The sequence below is a fragment of the Octopus bimaculoides genome, chromosome 2, assembly GCF_001194135.2.
Source record: "Octopus bimaculoides isolate UCB-OBI-ISO-001 chromosome 2, ASM119413v2, whole genome shotgun sequence".
In the NCBI taxonomy this organism is placed as follows: domain Eukaryota; kingdom Metazoa; phylum Mollusca; class Cephalopoda; order Octopoda; family Octopodidae; genus Octopus; species Octopus bimaculoides.
Window position 1 is genome coordinate 166565620 of NC_068982.1, and position 25411 is coordinate 166591030.

The 25411-nt window shown below is 34.3% G+C and overlaps 1 protein-coding gene across 2 annotated transcripts in view; it reads right to left on the minus strand.

The window, feature by feature from the left end:
- The window catches only part of LOC106881525 (dedicator of cytokinesis protein 1), a 184512-nt gene that overhangs the window by 99091 nt on the left and 60010 nt on the right, over nt 1–25411 (minus strand). For both annotated transcript variants that reach the window (XR_008263483.1, XM_014931942.2), the window contains exons 2-3: nt 14497–14580; nt 3902–3992 (exon numbers count right to left, since the gene is read on the minus strand). Coding sequence is in view for 1 of the 2 variants with exons in the window: in XM_014931942.2 (XP_014787428.1) it covers nt 3902–3992; nt 14497–14580 (175 nt within the window). In the remaining variant the exon portion in view is untranslated. The remainder of the gene's footprint in view (nt 1–3901; nt 3993–14496; nt 14581–25411) is intronic.

Here is a 25411-nt window from a genome sequence, read left to right on the forward strand (position 1 = left end):
TCTCTCTCTCTCTCTCTTTCTCTCTTTCTCTCTCTCTCTCTCTTTCTCTCTCTCTCTGAAAGTATCTGTCATTACAGTATCGAAATGTGATTGTTTCAGTTAGTAGAATAGTTTCATTTTTAAAGTGAAAGTATTTGACATGAGTGTCTTTGTTTCACTTTTGACACGTAATACTTAAATAGTGGAGGAGATATTATGTTGCTGTGGGCTCGAACTCTGGAAGAAGTTAAAATTTTTTTTGACTAAAACACAACTGGAACCCTAAGTAAGGCATCTGTAAAATTTGAATGAAATTGGTTGCGTAGTTCTCGAGTTTTAGGGATTCACACAGACAGACAGACAGACAGACACACATTCTCATTTTTATATATATAGATAACACACGCATATATAGAGAGAGAGATAAAAAGAAAGGGGAGGAATAAAATACAAACTAGAAACTAAACACTGCACAAAACATCAGTAAAAGACAAAATAACAGAAAAGATTTAAAAAAAAACAAAATCAAAATAGAATTCTAAAATATCCTAAAGAACAGAAAAAACCTCATTTCATGTCCAATACCATGTAAAACTCAATGGATAGGAAGTAAGCCAGTGTGAAAGCTAAAAATGGCTCAAAAGCTCTGGGCTAAAAACAGAAATGAAAGATCTGATTTTAACTGCATGGAATCAATGCCTGACTACAAATAACAATAAGAACAAAGTGCACAGTATGCAATTAGTAGGTGACGAAGTAGCATAATCATTAAATAGAATGTTTCACAGAAATCAAGTTTGCCTTTCCTCCTTTCAGGTTTGATAAAAGGGTATCAATTCAGGGCAGTGGATTGGTGTAAATATAAGAATGTTGGACGGGATGTTTTGTGGTATTTGTTCTGACTCTTTGCATTCTGAGTTCAAACTCTGCCATGGCCCACAGGGGTAGTAGACTTACCACTGCCCTGTCTAACACCACCAACCTGCATCTTGAGTGCTTTAAGCAAAGACTACTCTGTTGCAAGCATTCAATACCAAGTGTCTGGTTTGAAGGTGACTTCCCCTACTCTCCACCACCAGTCTTGAAGACCCTATAACAGGCCTTCTCTCCTGACTAAAAGATTTAGAAAAAAGCAATCAGTACAATGAGGAAACTGACATAATTTTTTTTTGCCTAGTCTTTGCAATGTATACCCACATATAATAATGAGCCCCTAACTACAACCACAGAGCAATATACCAACACTTCATGAAAATGGTTAAGAGGTGGTATAAATATACTGAACAGGGTACATAACAAAGCTATAGCCACAGTCATCTGGAACATGCCTCTCCAAACTGATAAGGAGATGAAAGAAAACTGTCCAACTGCAATAAGAACAGAAATGAAAATCTGTGTACACTAACAGAGATCTTGATCCTTTTCTCACCAAAGAATTACCCTATTAATAATAACCCAAAAGGAACATGAATAAAAGTAAACCATACAAGAGTTCACAGCCTGACACAAAATAGCCCTGGTAGGTACAGCCCACATCTTATACAAGACACTTTCAATTCAAAAGCACGTTTCACACAATACACTCCTTTCACAACTTGTATAGCACACAGTTCTTGGTCATCACTCAACACACACACTGATCACTTAGTAAAATAACATAATGTATACTCTACACCAAACACTAACACAAACTCACATTGCATGTATTCTACACAGTAAACAGACAAAACATTTGAGTGTTTTGTCTGTTTAAAGAAACAAAACTGTGTATTATCATCATCATCATCATCATCATCGTCGTTTAACGTCCGCTTTCCATGCTAGCATGGGTTGGACGATTTGACTGAGGACTGGTGAAACCGGATGGCAACACCAGGCTCCAATCTAAATTTGGCAGAGTTTCTACGGCTGGATGCCCTTCCTAACGCCAACCACTCAGAGAGTGTAGTAGGTGCTTTTATGTGTCACCTGCACGAAGGCCAGTCAGGCGATACTGGCAACGGCCATGCTGGAAATGGTGTCTTTTATGTGCCACCCACACAAGCCAGTCCAGGGGCACTGCCAACGATCTCGCTCGAAAATCCTACGAAGGCCAGTCAGGCGGTACTGGCAATGGCCACGCTCAAACTGGTGCATCTTATGTGCCACCCGCACAAGAGCCAGTCCAGGGGCACTGGCAACGATCTTACTTGGCTTGCCGGGTCTTCTCACGCACAGCACATTTCCAAGAGACAATTTGGATCCCTCCCTACCACAAAAAAAAACAATGCTGCACACACCTCAGGAACATAACAGCACAGCAGAAACATAAATGAAATAAGGCAGCAAGCTGGCAGAAACGTTAGCACGCCAGGTGAAATGCTTAGCAGGACCCATGGATATTCCACAATTCATGTTTCTAACTTGATGCATAAAACTGAAGATTTTCATAACATTGTTTCATATGTTAAAAATTTCAATCAAGTCCTTGATTTTCTTCTATAATTAAGTTTGCTGAATGTATAAACACTAACTTGTTCTATTATGGTGAATTTTCAGTTACTACTTAAGTCTGTTAAAAATGGCATACAAGCACATATCATGACAAGCTGAATATTATTATTATCATTGAACTGGCAGTCATAACAGCATTTGTTACAATACTTTACATTTTCAGTTCAAATCCTGCCAAAGTTAACTTTGCATTTCATTCTTCAGGGATTGATAAAATAGAGTACCAAACAAGCACTGGGGTTGGTGGTATTGACAAATCCCCTAGCTTCAAAATATTGGCCTTGTGCTTAAATCAGAAACATTATTATTATCATTATTAGGGCAGTAATCAACTAACTCATACCCCTAAAACTTGTACCTATGTTAGATATTAAGTACTATTATTAAGGTAGAGAGCTTATCAAAAAAAAAAATATATAATGAAGTATATAATTTCATTTGTCTGTTCTGTCGTAGACAAGTTTACATTTCATTCTATTTAGTTGGAGGCGGTTAAATAAATATCAAGCATGTACTTGTGTCAACTAAACCAACTGTTTTCCTCGATTCTAAAATTCATGGCTTTGAATCTTTTTTTGGCAAACAAAACATCTTGCAATATTTTTTCTAGTGCCTTATGTTCTTTGTTAAATTTTGTCGTAGTCAGCTCTGCCTTTCAACCTTCTGACATTGATAAAATAAAGTACTAGTCAAATACCAGAGACAATATAATCAACTTGCCACAAATTTGAGGCCCTGTGTTTATGCTAGAAATGAATTTTATAAAACTGGATATGTATCCTGGTTTTTAGTATCCTGGTTTTGCCCTATATCCTTGCACATTGTAAGAGGTGACCAAAGAGCAGGTAAAAAATAAAATGTGCATCGAGTCAGAAAACATAACTTTAATATGTCCCTAGCTAATCCATGCCAACATAGAAAAGTAAACATAAAAATGATAAAGAATTTTGTTATAGTCCTTTACATTTTAAGTTCAAATCTTGCCAGGGTTAACTTGATTGTCATCTATCTGTGTTAATAAAATAAAGTACCAGGTAGTACTGAAGTTGATTTAGTCTACTATAACCTCTCCCTACCCAAAATGTTTAAGAAGAAAACAAATATAATTACTGTCATGTAGAGGCAAAAATAGACCATTGGACTATAATGCTTTACAATATTTAATTTTGATCTTCTTTATCCAAAGATGACACCAGAATCTTACTGGGAAAGTGTGTGAGTGTAGAAGGAAGTCTGAGAAATAACTTGGGGCTTGTTCCAAATGATTATACCCCTCACAACTTTAGTCTTTTATCTATTTCAGCACCACCATTATCAAAATCTTCATAAGCATGGGACATGGATGTTGAATGATGATGATGATGATGATGATGATTAAATGAATGAATGAATCTGTTTTTAAACATAATCTTGGTTTGATAACACTTACCCTGAAAGTGTGGCTTCTTTGATGAACACATAAGTTTTTGGAAATATTCCCCTCTCATGTTTGTTTTTAATTTTGTAACCTTTATACCACCCTAAAATACAAATAAAAAAATGTATAAATGGAAGAATTCATAAAAGAGAAATGTTTCATACTTAAAAAGACAAACAAAAGGATTCTTGTTTAGCAAATAATGATGAAAGTAATGACAAGAGTAGCAAGTAAAAGTAATAAAACTGAAAATGAATTTCTATCTTGTAAAATGGACTTGTTTCAACAAACATCAACATTTGCTAACACAGTAAATAGAGAGGTAAACCAACAATAATTATATAAAGTTCCTTGAATTTGACCTCAAATTTTGGGGAGGATATGGTCAATAAAGCTCTAAAGAGGAGCAAAATTAAATACTGAAGTGCATTTATTCCAGTGCTCAACTGTTTCTATCACATCACTTAGGAACATGACAAATTGTAGAAGAGAAAGGGAATTATTGTTTTCAAGCTCAATATATTAGAGGATACTTTTTTACTGAGCCTAGAGGGAAGGGAGATAAAGTCAAACTTGGTAGGGTTTCAATTTCAAGGTAAATCTATATTAATAAACGTGAATTTCTGTCTGTCCAGGACCCCTGTGTCTCAGTCTACATCTGCTCTACATAGCCATATTATACCTTTTGGGAATCAGGATGATCCCGAGATTAAAATTCTGCCCTTCATTTGGTTCTTGAACATCTGGCTTTGGAATCTGAATTAAAAGCATTTGGGTTGCTATTTCTAGCTGACAAAGCTTGGCTGATTCATGCCATCTTGGTTGGCATTTGTCAGACGATGTCAGAAATCAAGGGGTAGATAAATGACGTCCGTTTCATTAATTTTACATTGAGATGAGAACTATGGGACAAATTGGCCAACAGTTGGAATTCAAATTGGGACTGGAACAATAGAATGATTGCGTTACAGAATTAATTCTCATCTGTCCTTAACCGCTGATCAAACACCACCGAGGCAGATAGTCATTATAGACATATTATAGTCATGCTATTTATCTCTCTTTAGTTTTGAGCCACAGGCCCAATTAGTCCTCTGCAGGAGCTAGCCTAAAAGTCCACATGGGGTGTGTTTGAAGCTAGTAATTTAATATAATTGAAATTGTAATAAATTGGCTTTTCAGTGTAACAGCAGAGAGTATGTAGTGGAATATGCTAGAATGGAATGAGGACATAAAATAACAATGATTTTGATATATACATATTGTTGTTTGCTTCCATTCACTAGGCAAGAAATAGCCTCAATTTCAAGCAGACACGCACTTGTTAATACAAAACAGATGCATTACAAAAATTATCATGACAAGATTATTGGATATCCTCAACTCTATGCTTTCTCCACTCATTGATCAACTACTTTACAGAGTGCTCTAGTTGTATTATATTATAGTACCAGTACTAGAAAGGTTGTCATATCTCCATATAATAAAGCTGTTTTCTCTGCTCACTAGAGAGTGCACCTTGCACATTTCATGGTTGAACCAACATAAGAAGGGTTGCGTTGTACAAATAAATGTAAAAGGCTAGTCACTATTCTAAGAGATGTAATTTGTTCAACGTAACATGATTGAGGTGGGGGAATAGAAAGGAGAGGAAGAGAGAGTACAAATGATGACAGCAGAACCAGAATGGGTAGGTGAAAGGAACAAGAGTATGATTGTAGAGATAGAGTGATTGGAGTGAAGGGAGGAAGTTAAGGATAATATTAGAAGTAGATATAGTCAAAAATAAGTGATGGGTGACAACAGAAATGACTGTGGAGGCAGAGAGGAGATGAAAACTGACGCTACAGAAAAGTTGAAGGTAGTGTGTGTGTGTATACATAATAATATTTATAAAGACATGTCTCAATGTAATCTATATCTTCTAACTGAAACATGTATGACTGTACCTATATCAATGCAAACATACATGCATGATTTTCTATTAAAATATTAATCCATTATCTTCATTTTCAAATTAATCTTTCTCCATGATCTGCATCTAGTTAGTGGAGTGATGTGTGTGTGTGTGTTCACATACAGGTTACATTGTTTTAAATCTACCCTATATTGATGTGGAAAAGAGAAATTTGATTTTAGTACTGAGATTGATAAACTATATGGTAGTTTCTATTTTGCCTCTACAACACTTTATTTCCTTCTCCTTTTTGCCATCTCAAAACAGGTGCAAAGGCTTTTATGGCTTATCCAGCTTCAGCTCATCTCAGCTCAAGCATGCCTGACACAAAAGCAGCCCTTAGAATTGTTGAGGGCAACCTTGAGCTTAAGGCATAACATACTCCAATCTGATTTTGGATCACAGACACACTTGGTCATGCAGAGGTTGGATGCATAGGGTACAATGTAGTAAAAAAAATATGTAGCTTCTACTTTATTGTCCAAATGCTCTGGGGTAGTCTAACCAAGTTGCTATCATTGACATTTGACTAGATTTTTAAGACAACGTTAGCCAATTTATCCTTCTTTCAGGAAGTGATTTGTGAAAGATTATGCTTGCTATTTTTACCAGGCCAAGTAATTGTGTAGAGGTTCCTTCTTTCGTGCATCCCAAGCAGGGAAATATGGTTAGTAATACCAATCTTCAAAATAATATGAATAATGATTATTAACAATAAACAACCTCTTTTCTGAAGTAAGGTAAATATAAAGGGCTACTTACCATAAAAGTGTAGAGGCAGTTTTGCAAAGAAATATACACATGCCTGGATGTGTTATAACATGTTACATTATATAACTTTGAGCTTCACATATATGTTTCAAATATTCTGTTATTCTATTTTTAGCCTTTTTTTTTGTAACACTACACTAAAAGAAACATAAAGCAACCATGACTTTTATACTACTATCTTAAAAACAAATTAATTACAAAAACACACTAGTTATAAGGTTGCATGTGTTGAATCAGTGATTGTAAGATCCTAAGTTCAAAATATAACCCCAACCAAATTTTAAAATTATATAAGTACAAAATTGATTTTGCATTTGAGGGCTGTGAAAGGTATCTTATTGAAATGTTACTTAATTCAATTCCTGACACAGGCACATTAGCAATAACAACGAGACAACAGTACCTTTTTCCTAATGAAAGAAGTCAGAGAGTAAAAAGAAGTTTCTAAGGTAAATTCTATGAGGCTACAAAGAAATTAATTCTCTTATTGACCTTGTTACTATTCATTTTTGCAGTGATGATGATGGTGTTTTGGATATTTGATGTCGTTTTACAAAAAAGAATGAATACAAGTCTGCTAAGAAAGTAAGTGAGATATTTTTGCAACAATTCTATGTAGATGAATGCCGGTTTAAATTTTGTAAAGTTACTAGATAAAGCATGACAGGCAAATAGGTGCTTTGTGATCACAGTGGAATGCATGGTTGAGGTATTTCAATGAAAAACTTCAGAGAAGTTTGTTAAGTTATATATGATAATACTTGATAGCAATCAGGACTCAGAGATAAGGAGATGCTCTATTGCAGACACAAAATGGATGCTAAAACATTGATGGTAATGAGAAAGTGGAAGAAATATTACTAAAAAAAAAAAAAAAAAAAAAAAATGAGTCGTCAAATAGAAAACAAAATGTGTAAATTGACAACAACAATTTTTTTTTTTTTAATTAGGCATGAAGCCCTAAAGTTATGCAGTATGGGGAAATGAGGACAATCAGCTGTTCTATTCTAACAGAGGATTGAAATTGGGTCACAGATTCCATTGCTGAGAATATACTACCATACAATTCCACTAACACGATAAATTTCTTAATCTTCCATAACAATAAAGATGATGATGAAGATTTATAGGAGAAAGGAAGTTGAAGCATTTGAACTATTTCTAAAAGAACATTTTAGACCAAAGTGTATTCAATCGGGGAATTGAAACAAGTCACACATTACAATAAATTACTTCTTTTACCAAAGAATAAAAAGTTTTTATATATTTCTTCTATCTTGTTTATTTATTTTTTGAAATTGGAAGATATTTTGGTATTTATTTGTCTAGTTCTATATTCACTCTACTAATCTACCACTGCTAATGATAAATAATTTCTATCATTGGCACAATGGTAGAATTTTGGTATAAGGGTGCAGCCAATTTAAAATAGTCTCAATACCTGATTGGTACATATCTACCCAAAAAGAATAAAAGACAAAGTATACTCTAACAAGACTTGAACTCATGATTTAAAGAGGCACAAGGAAGCAACGCAGGTATATATTCTGGTATTTTGATACCAATGGTGATAATGATTTCTACCTTTGAAAGAAAACCACAGATTTCTAAATTTAAATAAATGAGATAGATGAAGATTTCAAAATTTTAATTGTTTTAGAGAGAATTTGTGACCAAAGTGACTTGGAAGTTCTATGATTCTTTGTCATTGCTAATTCATGTTAAAAGAAATAAGAAAACAAAACAGATCAGTGCAACAAAAAGCATCCAGTTGTAGCATTTTCTGCTCCACTAACAAATGATCTGGTGCATAAAATGATGCCCCATTTATTGTGCAATCAGAACTGAGTTAACTTATGATGCATCTCTAGGGCAGTGACATACATATATTTAGACAGACTTCATAACCTCCTACCAGCATAGAACATATGTTGAAATGATGACGAAGACAAATTTATGTACGGTTGTTAAAAAAAGATCTCTATTTTTAAACTTGTATTTTATTAGCCTACTAAAATTACTAGTTTTGATATAGCATATTAGGTTTAACCTTATAATTTGTAAGATACAATGTATATACTCGCAAGTTTTGTGATGCTTATCATCAGATGGATAAAGTAGTAGGCACTATGTTTAAGAAAAAAGATATATTCACTTCTATAAAATGACAAATGTTGACCTAGTGTAGTTTTAAACCAGGAGTTCTTGTGAATTTCAGTCAAGCTTTCTACCAGCTACCTCTCTAACATAAATCTCCAAGTCCACTCAGCAACAAAAGTATGAAAAGAACCTGTCACAGACTTATTGCATTATGTTTATGAGATTTTTTAACACCATCACTTATAAATGATATAGATGACAAAATAAAAGATATTCAACTTCGCATGAATGGTGAACAAATTTTCTTCAACTTTTTATTCTTTGAAATACAGACCATATTCTTTAGCTTTAAATTTTAAGATATTTTTTCAAAAGATATGATAGTTAAAGTTAGAATGCCAACCAAATGTTAATAAAAATCATAAATATGATTCCAACATACCACACATTACACATCTGCATATTTGAAATACTGGAATTATGTGTTGCCACATTTGATTGGTTACCCTTGTATCAAAGTTATGTTTGAGTCAATGTGAGCTACTCAATAATAACAAGATATTTGAATCATATATATATGATGATATGTGTTGTATGGTTACAGAACAGTCTGAAGTATGGTATATTTGAGATTCTTGAGAACTGCAATGAAATATATCCTGTCACTTCAATTGTATGGTACCCCTACCAAAATCAGTGAATTCTTAACAGATCAATTTTCTTAACTATAAATTAGTAGCAGAAATACATTTTTAAAGATGAAAAGGACTGTAATTAACGCATGGCCTGGCGAAAATCATTAAAGGACAAATACCTATTTCCACAATAACGGCATAGACTGCAACATCATGAATCAACATGGGTGTTGCAAAGGATAGACTGGTTAAAAACTCAAAAGAGCATAAAGCCATGAGACTAGCCCCTTATGCATTGAGCCATTGCAAACATCAACTGCGAGACAGGGAATAAGAGAGATTCATTTTCAAAGCTTCATTAGCCATGTCTTCATGCAACTGCTTGCAAATATTTCTTTTAAAATTTATCATCAAAGAGAAAGAAAATTTATGTAGGCTGTATTATGATTCAGTCTATAGTAAGAGTTACATACAGCCACCATTAAGTTACTAATTCAGGTTTGTTATAATCTCAGTGTAAGTAACTGATATCAATGAGAAACTATATGTGTGTGTGTGTGTGTGTGTGTGTGTGTGTGTGTATGCATTTATCTTTGTGTATATGTATGCATGGCTCAGAGCTATTTTTAGACAAAAATATATGTGTATTTCTGCTACTATTCTCATTAGATTATTTTGCTTGTGGCTAACTGTAGCAAAATTAAAGAGAACCATGTTAAAGAAATCTAAGCAGAAAAATAGTTAATATTTAATTATGAAATATATCCTAAAAAAAACAGCATTTTTAACTTTCAAGTTGGCTCAATTCAAGACACACTCTATGGATAGCAGACTCTACTAAATTTCTTTTAGGATAATTTTAGGAGATTTTATAATTTATATTTTTACTCTCATAATTTTCTGTAAGCAAAAGGAAAAGAAATGAATAAAAGCAAGGTGTAAAACAATACTACTAGCTATATATATTTATACAGTATTTACCTTGCCTGAAGATGAAGTAAGTAATATATATGTAAACATTCATTTTATGGTAATATTATACCTCAAATGTACCTGAGAACTTGCTAGTCTCAGAAATTGCTCACAGATTGAGCTTTATAAGTATATTTACAAGATTTAAGTATCTATGCATGCTTCTTACAAAACAAATACAAATTGTAGTTTGTTTAAAGATGGAAAATGAGAGGGGGGTAATATATCCTCTCAAGCATGGCAGACATAATATTACACACATCTGGCAACAAAAGCTATTAAGTTCCTAGATGAAGAGAATGGGACTATGGAGTCCCCAATGTAGCCAGTTTTGGTTCCATTTTCAGAGGTTGATCACTTCAATGAACAATAGCATTTGCTTGGTAGTCAGACCAAGCAACCACTTACTGGAAAATATTTCAAAAACGTGTCCTCTCTTATCATCATGTATATCTTGGCTCTTGAACCATTTTTGTGATACCATATTCAATGAATATGAAGTGATAACAGGAACACACATTAATCCCAACTAGGAGATGAATAGGATCAGAGAGAAGCTAATAATCCAGTTGCCATGTCCTACCCAGAAATAGGTTGAGAAGAAGCTATACCTGAAAGATTAGGCAAAGGTAATAAATGCATTGCTCTGTAATTCATTACTGTCTACTCGAGTTTTCATCTGACCAGGTTGGAATGTCTGCTTATTTGCTTCTTGCGGAATGTATACATTCCACAGGTTTAGTAAGTCTGTCTGCTGCCAATGTTGCTAATGGTATAGCAACCCTTAGATTTTGTAGAGGGTTAGTGGTGGACAAGAACAAAAATATTTGGGTGAAGACTGTGAGTCCTTGTTATTACTTCATATTCATTGAATATGGTATCACAAGCCCAGATATACATGAGCGATAAGAGAGGACATATTTTTGAAATGATTTCAAAATATTTCAACGGACTTTCAGCTGGGGGACTATATAGATAACTCCCTGAAATCTTTGATTTATTTGTGAAAAACCGAGGACAGCTAGTTTAATATAAACTCTACAGGTACGATGACGCCAGTAGCTGGACGTGTTTGAGATGCATGCTGGGCAAAGAAACTATTCTGCACATACTCACTCAGCGTCCAGATTTTACTGACTTGGGCAGTTACTTCAAATAACACATTGCAAGTGGGAAGGATTTAGCTATCTACCAAGTCTACTGTAAGGATCACCATTCTACCTACCATTAACCAGGAAGGAAAAGCAGTTTTCCTCTTTAGTAGTCAAGATGAAAGAAATTATATGGTGGACAAGAGTGAAAGGACTGAAGAAAGACACTTTCTTCTTCAAACAAACTCTGATCAACTTCAAGTTCCACTTGGAGAGGAATGTGAAAATGAAGAGGCAAGTATTTCCCCTCACAGAATTTTCTGAAGGTTGGTAAGAATAGCTCTTACCCATGATAATCAAACTAATCTTGGACCTGTAAAGTTTTCTTAATTAACCCTTGATAACTGTGTTCCTATTGAGATGTCTAATTTCATTCCTTTTGTATAATGTTGTATTCCATGCCTGTTTTTTTTTTTTCTACAATCAATTAATTGTGCATACCCACCACCACCACCACCACCACCATGTAATGTCCCCTCATCCATCAACCTTGAGTTATTTGTTCTAGTTCGTTATGTACCGAGTTCAAACTCCACCAGGTCAACTTTGTCTTTCATCCTTCTGGAATCTGTAAATTAAAGTATCAGTGAAGAACTGAAGCTGATTTAATTGACTACATTCTCCATCCCTAGCCCTCACAAATTCTGACCTTGTGCCAATGTTAGAAACAATTATTATTATTATCATTATTAGGTGAAACACTGACCTCAAGACAACCACTGGAGGAAAAATAATGGCTTTTACTCTTCATGCAGTCCTGACACAGAAACAATAAATATTCTCAGTTAAGGATACCTATTTTTTCTGTCACGTTGTTGTTAAACCTTCAATTTGGTTGACTGAGCAAACAATCAAGCCATGACCACCTTGCTTTTTTTCTTGCCAAGATAAAATCCATCCTGAACTATGTTATATTATTTAATGTATTATCTTTTTAAGATAGTAAAGTATGATATGAGGGAGACTGGGATACTATTTCTAGCAAGTTGAGTGACTATGTAAAGACCTACTGATATTGTTTTTGTCGTTAATATCTGGTATGGCCTTAAACTAATGTTCAAATCATTAATAATATCTATTAATTGTGGGATGACGTCAGTGGTTGGGGAGCTGACCAGAAGAGGAAGGGCGCACAGGTGACGTATGAACAGGTGGGGGAAGATTGTGCCCCTTTCGATTGGGGAAGCCGTGAGTGCAGGACGTGTCAGTGCTTTGTCAAGGTGAGGGAAAGCAGCTGCTATTTTTAGCGTTTCAGGACGGGCCACGTGGAAGGATACATTACCACCTGACAGGTCTGCGCCAACGAAGAGGAGGTAGGTGTCTTACTTCTAATGTCCCGCATTCACTACATCAATATTAGAGGTCGAAATGCCTGCAACATTTAGATACTTTCTGAGTTCTAATCCTGGTAAGGTAAACTTTACCTCAAAGTTTATAAGGTGAAGCACCAATCAAATACTGGAATCAATTTAATATAGCTAAAAGAATTCTGGGTGTGAATGAAATAATAATAGACATCAGTATCATATGAAGATGTTGCTTAACCCCAGGTCAACCTTGATTGAACATATTTATAGGAAAGGCTTTCCAGCTGTGACTGTCCCAACTTTTGCAGACAGTGCATTTAGGATTATAAGGGTGTTCTGTGAGGAAAATTGGCAGCTACTTTTTATTTGAATGGAAGTGTAGCACAAATTAACTCAATTTGATGCCAATAAAAACAAACAGAATATGAGTTCTTTTTTTAACAAATGCTTATTGAATTATATCCAAAAGAGTCTTTAATTGATTAGATATTGTCTTGAAGGATAATCAGCTAATTCATTCACCTTTGCAAAAGAGATTAACATTTGTTATATTAAATGATTTGCTCTTCATATTCTGATATTATAGGTCCTGTTTTGCTAAACCCAGTGAAGAGTGTAGCAATAGACGTATCATTTTTAGTACACAAAGTTGCCACCACAGACACAGCTACTAGTCTGGCACAGTTATAATCAAAGTGATAGTCATTTTTGATTTCAGTTTATCCCTTCAGCATATCAGGCCAAAATATTCTACCTGTTTTATGTTCAAACTAGCCAGATTCAGCCTATCACACTTACCCTTCAATGTCATTATAAAATATACAATCACATCATCAAAATTTTGAAGCTACAAAATAATGCATGATTAATTAAAAACAATTTGAATGTAAAAGTATTACATTTGGCAGAATAATCTGAATGCTAAAGGGTTAGAGCATATGCCCAAAGTCATTCATTTACACTACAGAAATAGATGAAATCAAGAGGTATTTTCAGGAATAAAAAAAATCTAGTTTTAGACGATAGTGACTTGATAGAACAGAAAATTATATAATAGTCAGTGAAAGTGAATTATTTAAAAGGTAGAAGTAGGAAGTATATGAGGTGACCACAGTAAATGAGAGATGTTTGTTTGTGATGAATGAAAGGGGACGGGGCAAGAGAGATTGAATGGGGTGATCGGTAGTGGAAGTAAGAACTCACTGTATAATGTGAATTAAGCAAATTGTTTGTGGGTTTGGAGTTTTGGTTATGCAGGTGTGCACATGCACACACACTTACACACTATTGCATTTAACTCCATTATGATGGTTTTAAATTTTGGCACAAAACTAGCAGTTTTTGAGGGGAGGGAGAAGTCAATTACATGGACTCAGTACTTGACTAGTATTTATTTTATTGATCCTGAAAGGATGAAAGGCAAAGTCAACCTCAGTTGAATTTGAACACAGTATGTAAAAACAGATGAAATGTCACTATGCATTTTTTATGGCAATGCTAATGATTCTTTCAACTCATCACCTTATTTAACTCTATTAGAATAAGTATTATGGGCATTTGTTACAAACTTTTAAAAGAAAAGTTGGGTATAAAATTCAGGACAAGTTGGGTATAAAATTCAAGGTGTTGTTTTTTACTTAGTCAAATTGAAACAAGTGCATCTTGGACAATCTTATCTATGACAGAAAAGAAAGAAAAAAATATAGTTACACACCATCTGTTTCTTCTTCAATATATACAGTTTGTCCAACAGTGAGGGGTAAAGTCCTATCTGCAGTGCCATGATAGCTGTAAATCACTGAAACAAAAAAAGAAAATGGAAAGAAAAGGAATATTAATAAGATTTAAAGGTATCACTGGGATCAAACAAATTATGCTATCAGATAATAATCTCTTTCTTCAAGCATTGTCATTGTCATTATTAATAATAATGTATATCAGTGTTTATATCAAAGCACATAATTATCTCAACTCAAAGGGTCAAAAATTATTCTCTTTATGTATGATTTAATACAAAGAAATGTAAAAAAAAAAAAATCTTAAAACATATAATCAGCTCAGAATGATAATATCAATGTGATTCAACCAGAGGTTTTCTAAATATTCTGAACTTTACATGGCAACATTTCTGACAGATTGTCTTCACATCCAATTTCTCTAGGATCGCACAGAAGAAAAAAAGAAAAAAGAAATTTCTATCATCTGTGCATTTGTTTCTTTACAAATGATTTAGATAAGAAGCTATGCAAAGGTTTCAGCTTCATTCCAAACATGTATACTTTATTCCAAATCCACTAATTCTATCTCCTTTCGGAACACTTTTCAAGACAGAACTAGCAATAAGAATAAACCACATCATTTTAATCTTCAACTGACATTTCACATATGAAAATCCCTAGCTGATGAAGATTACTTTTGTCACTAAATCAAGGAGTAAAGGATAAGATTCAAGCTAATAGTCTCCTTCAATCCCTTCCTAAAGAAAATATCGGCATTCCTGCAGATGTTTTTCTCTAGAAAAGAAAACAGCAGCCGACTATGAATTCTAATGGGAAATGATCTTACAGAAAAATAAACTTGGTTTTGTCTTTCAGAAGAGAAAATAAGGGGAAAAAACACATAATGAAGTTATGGATATCTCAATAAGATTAGGATGTGTTAAGTGTAGGTGACACTTCTAGTAAAGTTCAAAGGTCACCTAAGACATGAAGAATAACAATGTTTTGAACACAATGTCACTATTTTACCAAATGTTATATCTAGAAATATTTTCTTCAATTATTTTTATCAACAGAAAACAATACAACAATTGTTTGATATCTCAAAATTGTATTACATATCCTAACATAAGACAATTAAATTTGCCTGGTCATATCAAATATCACTAGGATGTGAATATAAGAATAAACTGCTACAATAGCAGTTTGAAGTCATGTTGATTCTGGCTGCTTTTCAGTATTTTACATATACTTTTTCCCAACACTAGCATGAAATATTTACATAGATATTCTTGCAGGAAATATGTTCCCCATATGGCTACTTTTGTTACTGTTACTCACAGCTGAAAAAAAACTCTGTGTCATATTTTCATCTGAAGGATCAATGGCTTTTATTTTTGTCAATAATAATGTGTTGTATTCATAATAAAAAGAAAAAAAAATTCCACTTTCCAGTCCAGTTCACTAAGTTGTGAGTAGACATTATGAAGTGTACAGCATACTGCTGCAAACAGTGGGAACACTGTGAAATTAACAACTGTTTTCAGAGCTGAGTTCAAAATCTATTTTATTTTAGACTTGATATAAAAGAATGATTAGTAAATTCTTAGATTTGCAAATTATTATTAATTCTTTCAAACTGGTGATGGGTGGTCTAGATGTTCAATAGTTATACAATCCTGTTAGCATATTCCAAAATTTCTCCTGAAAAATTGTATTAACCAACACCTATGTATAGTTTAAAACATGTAAGCTCTTGCAGAAACAAACTGTTCTACAGTCATCATTCATTTAATGCATTCTCACAGAATAACAAACTAATGGTAGGTGGAGTTATATAAAACTAACATTGCCATTACTCATTTAATACTCAACCTATGCAATAACTGACTCTACACCTTTGTATATATTGAGCAATTTAATGCTTTTGTACAAAAGAAAACTTCATTGTGTGTGTAAGCACAAGTATAGAAACTTGAGCCAAACAAAGCCTTGTCAGATGGTAAATGAAAAAATCATGAATTTGTGCTTTCCCAGATGTGTGAAATAGCGGATCCCTTAAAAATAGGTAAGAACATAAAATGCCTCAATAATATATTAATCATACAAGCATGGAAAAATGGATGTAAAATGAGCAGATACAGCATTTCCTGCATGAATGCAAGACATGTAATGCAGACCTAAGATATATACATGAATGCAAAAAAAAAAAAACTTTTAATATAAAATCTTTTCATTTTTATGAAACAGCTGAAAAGAGGATCCAAACATGCTATATATATTCTACTTCAGTTAAATGGTTTTCATTTTTAAAATTGCATGTCCTAGCTTAAGTACCAAGAATCACTCCAGTTTCTGTGTGAGTGTGTTTGTGAGGGAGAGAGAGAGAAAGAGAGAGAGTGTGTGTGAGTGTATATATATGTGTGTGTGTATGTGTGAGTGTGAGAGAGCATCTTTACAAGTAGTACTCAATAGTAACATGACTGATACTTCTAAGTTTACAACTGGGATTGGTTTTCAGAAAAAAGCTTTACAACATATACTGTGTGTCTGCATGGATGAATGTGTGTGCGTGTGTGGGTAATATATAAGAATATTATTATCTGAATTTTTTTCCCTTGTAATGGCTCGATCAGAGGAGAAACTATCCTCATATTGGAGACCTACTTGCAACAAAGTGAATTCCACTAATGGTGTCCAAGAACCATATTGTGGTGTGAAACTGGCTGACATTTGCAGTGAAGCATTTATAAATAGAAACAGTGTCTCTGATAGGCTTCCATAGTTTCTGTTTATTAAATTTTCTTCACTAGGCTTTGGCAAAAGTCAGCCAAGAGTATGCAGTAAGATCAAATGCAAAATCATACTATGACAAAGTAAACTTCTTAACTGTATGACCATGACTGTCCATACTTTTATCCCCTGATGTCAATTTAGCAAACAGGTTTAGAAAAAGTAGTTAATATACAAAATACTTTTACCTTGTTATAGTACAATTTTTAATATTTTACTTTTCTCTGAGCAAGAAAAACTATTAGACAAATTAAGTTTCACATGACAATGAAACATGGGCTGTGACTACTGTGGATATGTGAAGGCTTGAAAGAGATGAAGCCAGTATGTTCTAATGAATGTGTAGTGTCAGTGTGCATATATGACAGACTGTAAGTGATTTGAGAGAAAAACTGGGCATACGTGGTATCAGATGTAGCATGCAAAAGAGAAGACTGTGCTGTTACAGCCATGTAATGCATATGGATGAAGACAACTGCATCAAGAGGTGATGATCTCAAATTGTAGAGGGAACTTGTGGAAGGGGTAGACCTTAAAAGATGTGGGACAAAGTAATGAGAAAGAATCTACAGATGTTAGGGTGCACAGAGGGGATGGCAGGGGACTGAGCCTCCTGGTGGTTTACTGTATTTGAAAAGATACATGAAGCCAAGTAAAAGTATGGATGTTCTTGCATAGAGGCTGTCCCCTACATCCCTCTCTAGCTGAGCATTCCTAACCTTGCAGGCTCATGGGTGCTGGTGCTGCATAAAATCACCCAGTACACTTTGTAAAATGGTTGGCATTAGGAAGGATATCCAGCTGTAGAAATGATGCCAAAACAGACATGGAGCCTGGGCAGCTCTTAAGCTGGCCAGCTCTTGTCAAACCGTTCAACCCATGTCAGAATGGAAAACGGATGTTAAATGATGATGATGATTGATTGAATGTTAAGTTAAAAAGAATTGATGTCTTCAACAGTTATTTCTTACCAACAAAGCTAACAAGACTTTAGAGTTGTTTGCATATCTTCAAATATTGATACAAGACCCAATCCTTGTTGCAGTATGGTAGTTTGTGTGTTACAATAAACTTGAGAGCCATGCCAGTGGAGAGCAAACCCCTGATAGGGCTCCCATGTGAAGCAAATCAAAGGATAGAGGCTAGACTAATATGGACCGCTTCTTCCCAAAAGGAAAACTGAGTTTACATGGGCCAACACTCCTAGCTAGCTAAAGACAAAGTTACAGAAGCATCAATCACAATTCAAAACCAACAAAAACTGGGAGAGGAAGGCCTTCCCTTAGGGAAACATGACACGGTGCAGCAATATTTGAAAGGAAACCAACATCTTGCACTACACATAGGCTTTGACCTGGAATCCACAAGGGAGGCAGAAGAGAGGACTCCCTAAAATTGTTAGAATACTGCAGCAGGATTGAAAAAGCAGGGATCTGACTGGAAAAAAGCAGAAAAAACAGCCCAGAGTCAAGAACAGTGGAGAAGGGTCATCAAAGAGTCCTTCATAGGGAGCAAAGTTCTTCAGTACATGTCAAGTACATAATAACATATGATATGTTATTAAAAAATAATAATTACAGATTCATGAGTGCTTTTAATGACTACTAGGATGTAGCCCTGATACACAGTCCCAGATTAAACAATATAAATAACAATTTCTTACATAGGCATAAAACCATAAAATATTTGTGGGAGGGCATAATCAACATTAACTAGAACTTACTTTATCTACCCTAGGAGGATGAAAGACAGAGTAGACATCAATGGAATTTAACTCAGAATGCAGACAGATATAACTAAGTACAACAAAGCATTATGTCTGGCACTCTACTGATTCTGCCATCCACTAACTTAACAACAACAAAGTCAAACAAAAATCCATTTTAATTGAAACATAGTTGTTTCTAGGCATATAAGCCTCTAAAGGACAATTTATTCATGTATAAATGAGGGAAGAAAAAAGGAAGAAGTGGAGCAATGAGATTCCAATTCAGAGACCTGAACCATTATGTAAGTCAATTATTCTTGGGTGTGTTTTATAGGAAATAAAAAGATACCAATATATAATATTCAGTACAAATTATATGAAATTACATGAAGAAAGTATTATTAAATATTCCAGATATACTAATAGGTTTTCAACTTGCAACTTTGAAAGTCGCTGAAGAGAAAATATTTTTTTGTACACTATGAAATAGTTTGCAATATTTAGAAATAAATATTAAAAGTCAAACAAACCAAAATTATGTTACAATGTTCATAAATTTTCTTAAATGTTGATTTTTAACAAACAGTAAGTAACATATATAAAAGTAGTAGAGTTGAAGAGATTATATTGTATAAGATGAATACCACCAATCTATTAGGGCTGATTTTAACTGACTACATGCAGGTCTTTTTGTTGGGGGCTGATTGTGCCTAATAAAATAAAATAATTATTTCATAGTGCAATAAATTTCCTAAAAGAAAAGTCTCCTATTTAATAACAGAAGTTCCATATCTTTCTATTAAGTATATGTATTTTGTGTATGTATGTGTATACACATGCATATAAATTTGTTTTTAATAAATTAATCAGTTATCCAAGGAGGAGAGGCAGTACTTCACCTTTGTAGGCTGATGAGATTGATATAGATGATAAACTTGAACACCTCCAAATCAATGTCTGTAGGAGAATATTCCAGAAGATAGCAGAAAGGCTGTGAAGTGTTTTGTGTAGAGTTTGGGGAGATAAGGCACTAAGAGTGATAGGAGAAAGAAAGACAATTGGGTTAGATAAGATGTGGAAACAGTACACAGCTAGCTAGTTCTCTCTCTCCATGCCCACAATTTTTAAAGTTTAAGAATATTCTTGTAAATATATGATTTCTTCAGTTGTTAAATAATAATATTTAATTTTTTTTTTCTAAACCAAAATTTAATGAAAAACTATATATGTATATATATATTGGGTTATCCCATAGATGATGCGGTTTTTTTCAATTGCATGAACTAAAATAGGAGGGGGACAAGATAAATTAACTGCATCAACTTGCTATAAAAGCAGGTAGTAATTTTACCTTGAATGTATTCTTAGTGCAAGTTTTGAAGAGTGCAATTCGATTTTAACAGTATTTTCCAAAGCTATAATGGAAGTGACAAAGGAGCATATTCGGCATATTTTGCTTTATGAGTTCAATAAACGCAACAATGTAACGGAAAGTGCAAGGAATATTAATGTCATATATGGGGATCGGACAATATGCATAAGCCAGTGTCAACAGTGGTTCCAGAAATTCTGAGCCGGAAACTGTAGCCTAGAAGACAAGCTTCATCCTGGAAGATCTGTAGAGCTTGATGAGAATGTCCTGCAAACCCTGGTGGAACAAAATCCCATCATAACCGTTGAGGAACTAGCAGAGAAGCTTGGATTTGGTCATTCAACCAATCATCAACACCTGTGTGCCATTGGAAAAGTCAGCAAATTGGGTTAATGGGTTCCTCACAAACTTTCCAAGTCTAATTGCATGCAAAGAATGAACATGTGCTCTCCTTTGCTGTCACATCTCACAAATGAACCTTTTTTGGACTGAATAGTGACTGGTGATGAGAATTGGGTTCTCTATAAAAATGTCAAGTGTCAAAGACAGTGGGTAGGGAAAGGAGAAACACCAGCACCCCAGGCCAAAGGTCTTCACCCATATAAGGTGTTGTTATCTGTCTGCTGGGATATGAAAGGTTTAGTCCACTTTGAAGTTTTAAACCCAAACCAAATGATAACAAAGGAGATCTACTGTGAGCAGCTTGAGCAGCTTAAGTCAATGCTAGAAGAAAAACAACCATCTTTGGTTTCAAGGTTTTCTTCCATCAGCATAATGCTTTGCCACATACAGCGAGGATGACATTCCAAAGGCTAGAGCAGTTTCAATGGGAAATGATGCCCCACCCACCATAGTCACTGGACACTGCCCCATCTGATTATCATTTATTTCACAGTCTTCAAAACAGAAAAAATATGAGGTCAGAACAATACTGGAGAAGTATTTTTCATTATGGACAAGTGGATTTTGACTGCCAGATAGATGGATGTGCATTTTAGATTAAAAAAGAACTTTATCTTAATTTTGAAAAATAAAAAAAACCCACATTATTTATGGGATGACCCTATATATATATATAAGAAACAAGTTTACAATAATAGTCCCAAGTTATGAAATAGTTATTACAGAAGATTAACATCACGTTGAGACTAGATATTTTACACATATTTAGATATATCTAATATCTATCTTTTGTGAAAATTGCAAGTGAATGGAATAAATATTTCCATAAGTCATGAAAAAATAAACAAACAATCTTTCAAATTGCAGCGGCCAAAAGTTAAGAGTCACTTAGAGAAAATGAACTGCTAATCAAGGAATTTGTTGTTTAGAAGATTGTTAATGGGCTAACAGTTACTGTTTATGATCCTACATTATTGGCACATTCAACTGTCGACATGGCAGCTTGTGAGAGATGACCGATGTCCTGTGATGAAAAACATAGGATTGTGTGCCTTCACCAAGAGGGTAAGTCAAATTCTGTGATAGTGACTCATGTAGGAAGGTCTAAAAGTGTTGTGCAACAAATTGTAGCTCATTTTAAGTCATCAGGATTGACAGACGCTAAACCCAAAACTGGTAGACCTTGTGAAACTTCACAAAGACAGGATCGTATTATGGTTAGAATGTCACTGAAGGATAGGTTTAAGAGTGCTGCTGAGATATCCCGTGAGTTTAGCTCCACTTCCCATGTCAGCGTATCGTGCAAAATAGTTTCTCGGAGGTTACGAGGTTCTGGGTTGCTTGCTCGGGCACCAGCAAAGAAACCTCTGATCTCCAAGAAGAATCAAAGAGCCCATCTTCATTTTGCTCACAAACATGTCATTTGGACAGAAGTATGGCAGACATAAAATGTGTGTGTGTGTATATCTAACTATCTAGCTATACACACACACACACACACACACACACACACACACACACACACACACACACACACACATATATATATATAATTGCTGCATTGGACATCTGCAATGGCTCCTTTACTGTCTCAGTTATAACCTTGGAGTCCTAGCAAACCATTACACCACTTACCTAATCATTTAGATCACCTGTGAACTAAACCCCCATACTTTATATATATATATATATATATATATATATATATAGATATATATATATATATATCCCAGTAAGATTGCTAATGGCTATCCTTAGTATAGAGGCTAGAACAATGGTTCAAAGTTCAAAAAATCAAATGGGAATTTCAATGGTTAATTAGCCCAAACAGCAAAACTAATATCTTTATTATGTATATACATCACAACAAGAATTTTTAACAAGAACAAAATGAAACCAAATTGCGTCAAATCAGTTGGTACCTTCAAATGTTAATCATACGCAAAAAAGAAACAACATAATAAATTATGACATACCGTGTATCAAACTTAAGGTGAAGGAACAACATAAACACAAATAACAAACAATGACTGACTACATAAGAGGATGACCCAATGATATAATCAGATATGAAAAATCAATACTGTTCAACAAACACAAACAACTAAAAGTATAAAGACAAATAAGCAAAAGATGTAAGAATATACACTAAATAATTGCTATATATATTGCTGTCAATACATTATTTTTAAGATAGTGTGTTGGTAGGGGTAAAAGGGTAAAGAACCCCCTCAATCATAAATGACCATGGGATTGCACATAGAAAGTTCCTCTCCAAGGCACAAGTCTGGGTAAGGTTGCTTATGGAAGACCAGCAGTTGCCCATGCATACCAGCCTCCCCTCTCTACACCACTGATGTTATCCAAGGGAAAGACAAACGCTGATACAGCTTGGCACCAATGACATCCTAACTCATTTCTACAGTTGAGTGAACTGGAGCAATGTGAAATAAAGTATCTTTCTCAAGAACACAACACACAGCCTGGTTCGGGAATCGAACTCACTACCTCATGACTGTGAGCCTGACACTCTAACTACTGAGCAATATAAAATACGTAATGTTGCTAGTCTCTATATCCAGGAGTTCATTTACTGAATCTAGCTTGGTTTCATGCTTATTTATCTCATCTCTCCCTCCCACTATCTTTTCGTATTAGTGTGTTAGTATTAGCATAAAATGCATAATACAAAAAGATAGTGAGGAGGGAAGAGATAAGCAAGAAAGCAAGCTGGATTTAGTAAATGAACTCCTAGATAGAGAGAGCAGCAACAAAAACACACCTCCTTGGGTTTGGTTTTATTATTTTGTTGCCAAATTACACTGAACGAGAATTTTGCATTTTGGCTGAATACTCCTGAGAATAATTCGGAATCATGTTCTTTGGTATCATCATCATCACAATTATGTAGCTATAATAGAGTTATGTATGTAATACTAAAAAACAAATCTCTCAAGTAGCAGAGTGCTGAACTAAATACTTTTATACTATTTCATCTCTCTAGATCAGGCATGGGAAACCTTTTTCGAGAAGCAGGCTGCATGAAACATGGCTCTTATCTTTCCAGGGTTAAATGATATCAAGCATATACTGAAATCAATTCGATCACTTATATCCATCTTCTATGAATTTGTGATGCATCAATGTAAGAAATCCATATTTCAAAGAGAACATTCATGCAAGATGTCTTGTTTCTGCAACACTACGTACCTCAGCAGACATCAGTTCTTACTTGACCATATTTCTGTTTTCTTTACCTTTCACCTTGCTCTGATTGGCATGTAGCAGTGCAGCAAATACAGAACAATTTTATACAAAACACAACACTTCAGGCAACTATCAGAATGAGATGAGAGAACTTTCACTTGATGGAGACAAGATGTGTTTGAAATAGCAACCAAATCTTACAAAAACGACACCCTGTCATCCTTAAAAAAGAACGACACATTGCCTCATGCACACACACACACACACAGACACACACACACATACAGCTTTAAAAAATATGATCAGAGCTGACTTGGGGTAAACAATTGCCATTGGAAAGATGATGCCCATTTTTACTTTTACAACAAATAACAATAAAAAAGAAAAAAAAGTCTGGATGCCACTCACATCAAACTCTTTTAATATATCCAATATACTTTAAAAAAAAAACACAACAAAAAGAACTATAATTGAAATAATAGAGTGATTGGCTGTTTGTAACTTAATCAGGGATGCAAACAAGTGATACTGTTACCAACCTAGTCTTGCATTACCTTACATCAAAACAAACATTCATTAACTCAGGTATGGACTGTATACATAAGTTATTATGTAACAAAATTACTGTGTATTATTCTATCAGTCTGAGAGAGAGAGAAAGAGAGAGAGAGAGAGAGAGAGAGAGAGTTCACTAGTGGAACAACCAGTAGATTATTTTACAATAAGTGAAAGAACAGAAAATACTGTCTTTAAAAAACAAATGTTATGGTAAAGATATTAACAGGGAGTTTAGAAAGGGTAATTAGTTTAGGGATACCATGGGAGAGGTAAATTAACATATCTATTATCACAAAGACATCAGCTTTGTCACAAATATAGAATCAGATTACATGAGGGATATAGTCTAGACCAGAGATTCTCAATCTTTTTTGTCCCATGCCCCATTCAAGTTTCCAATAAAAACATGCCCCCCACCAAGAAAGTATATAACACAGATATATATTCAAAATATTGTGAGTTTTATTCACTTGTAACTTACTTACACCACTTTCTGAAGTTCAAAGTTAATTTATTAAGAATATTTTCTAAATGACATAGAAGCTAGAAATCATTCAAAGAATTCCAAAAGTACTTTTAAAAATTATGACTTTCACTCTACCCACACCTTCCATCATGATGCTTGTGTAACGAAAGATGGCATTAGATTTGTTCATATTCAATTTATTTCCTATTATCATCATTCTTTACTACTAGCCATCACCCACTCTATTAACATCTGCCACTTTGGATTACAATCATTCATCTGTACTGCTATCCACCACTTATTACCTCAAATCATCCTTATTGCTATGCTTTAATTCTTTACTTTCTCATTTTCTTTTTCTCTCTCCCTCCCTCTGTCTGTTTTTCATACACATAACTCTCACCT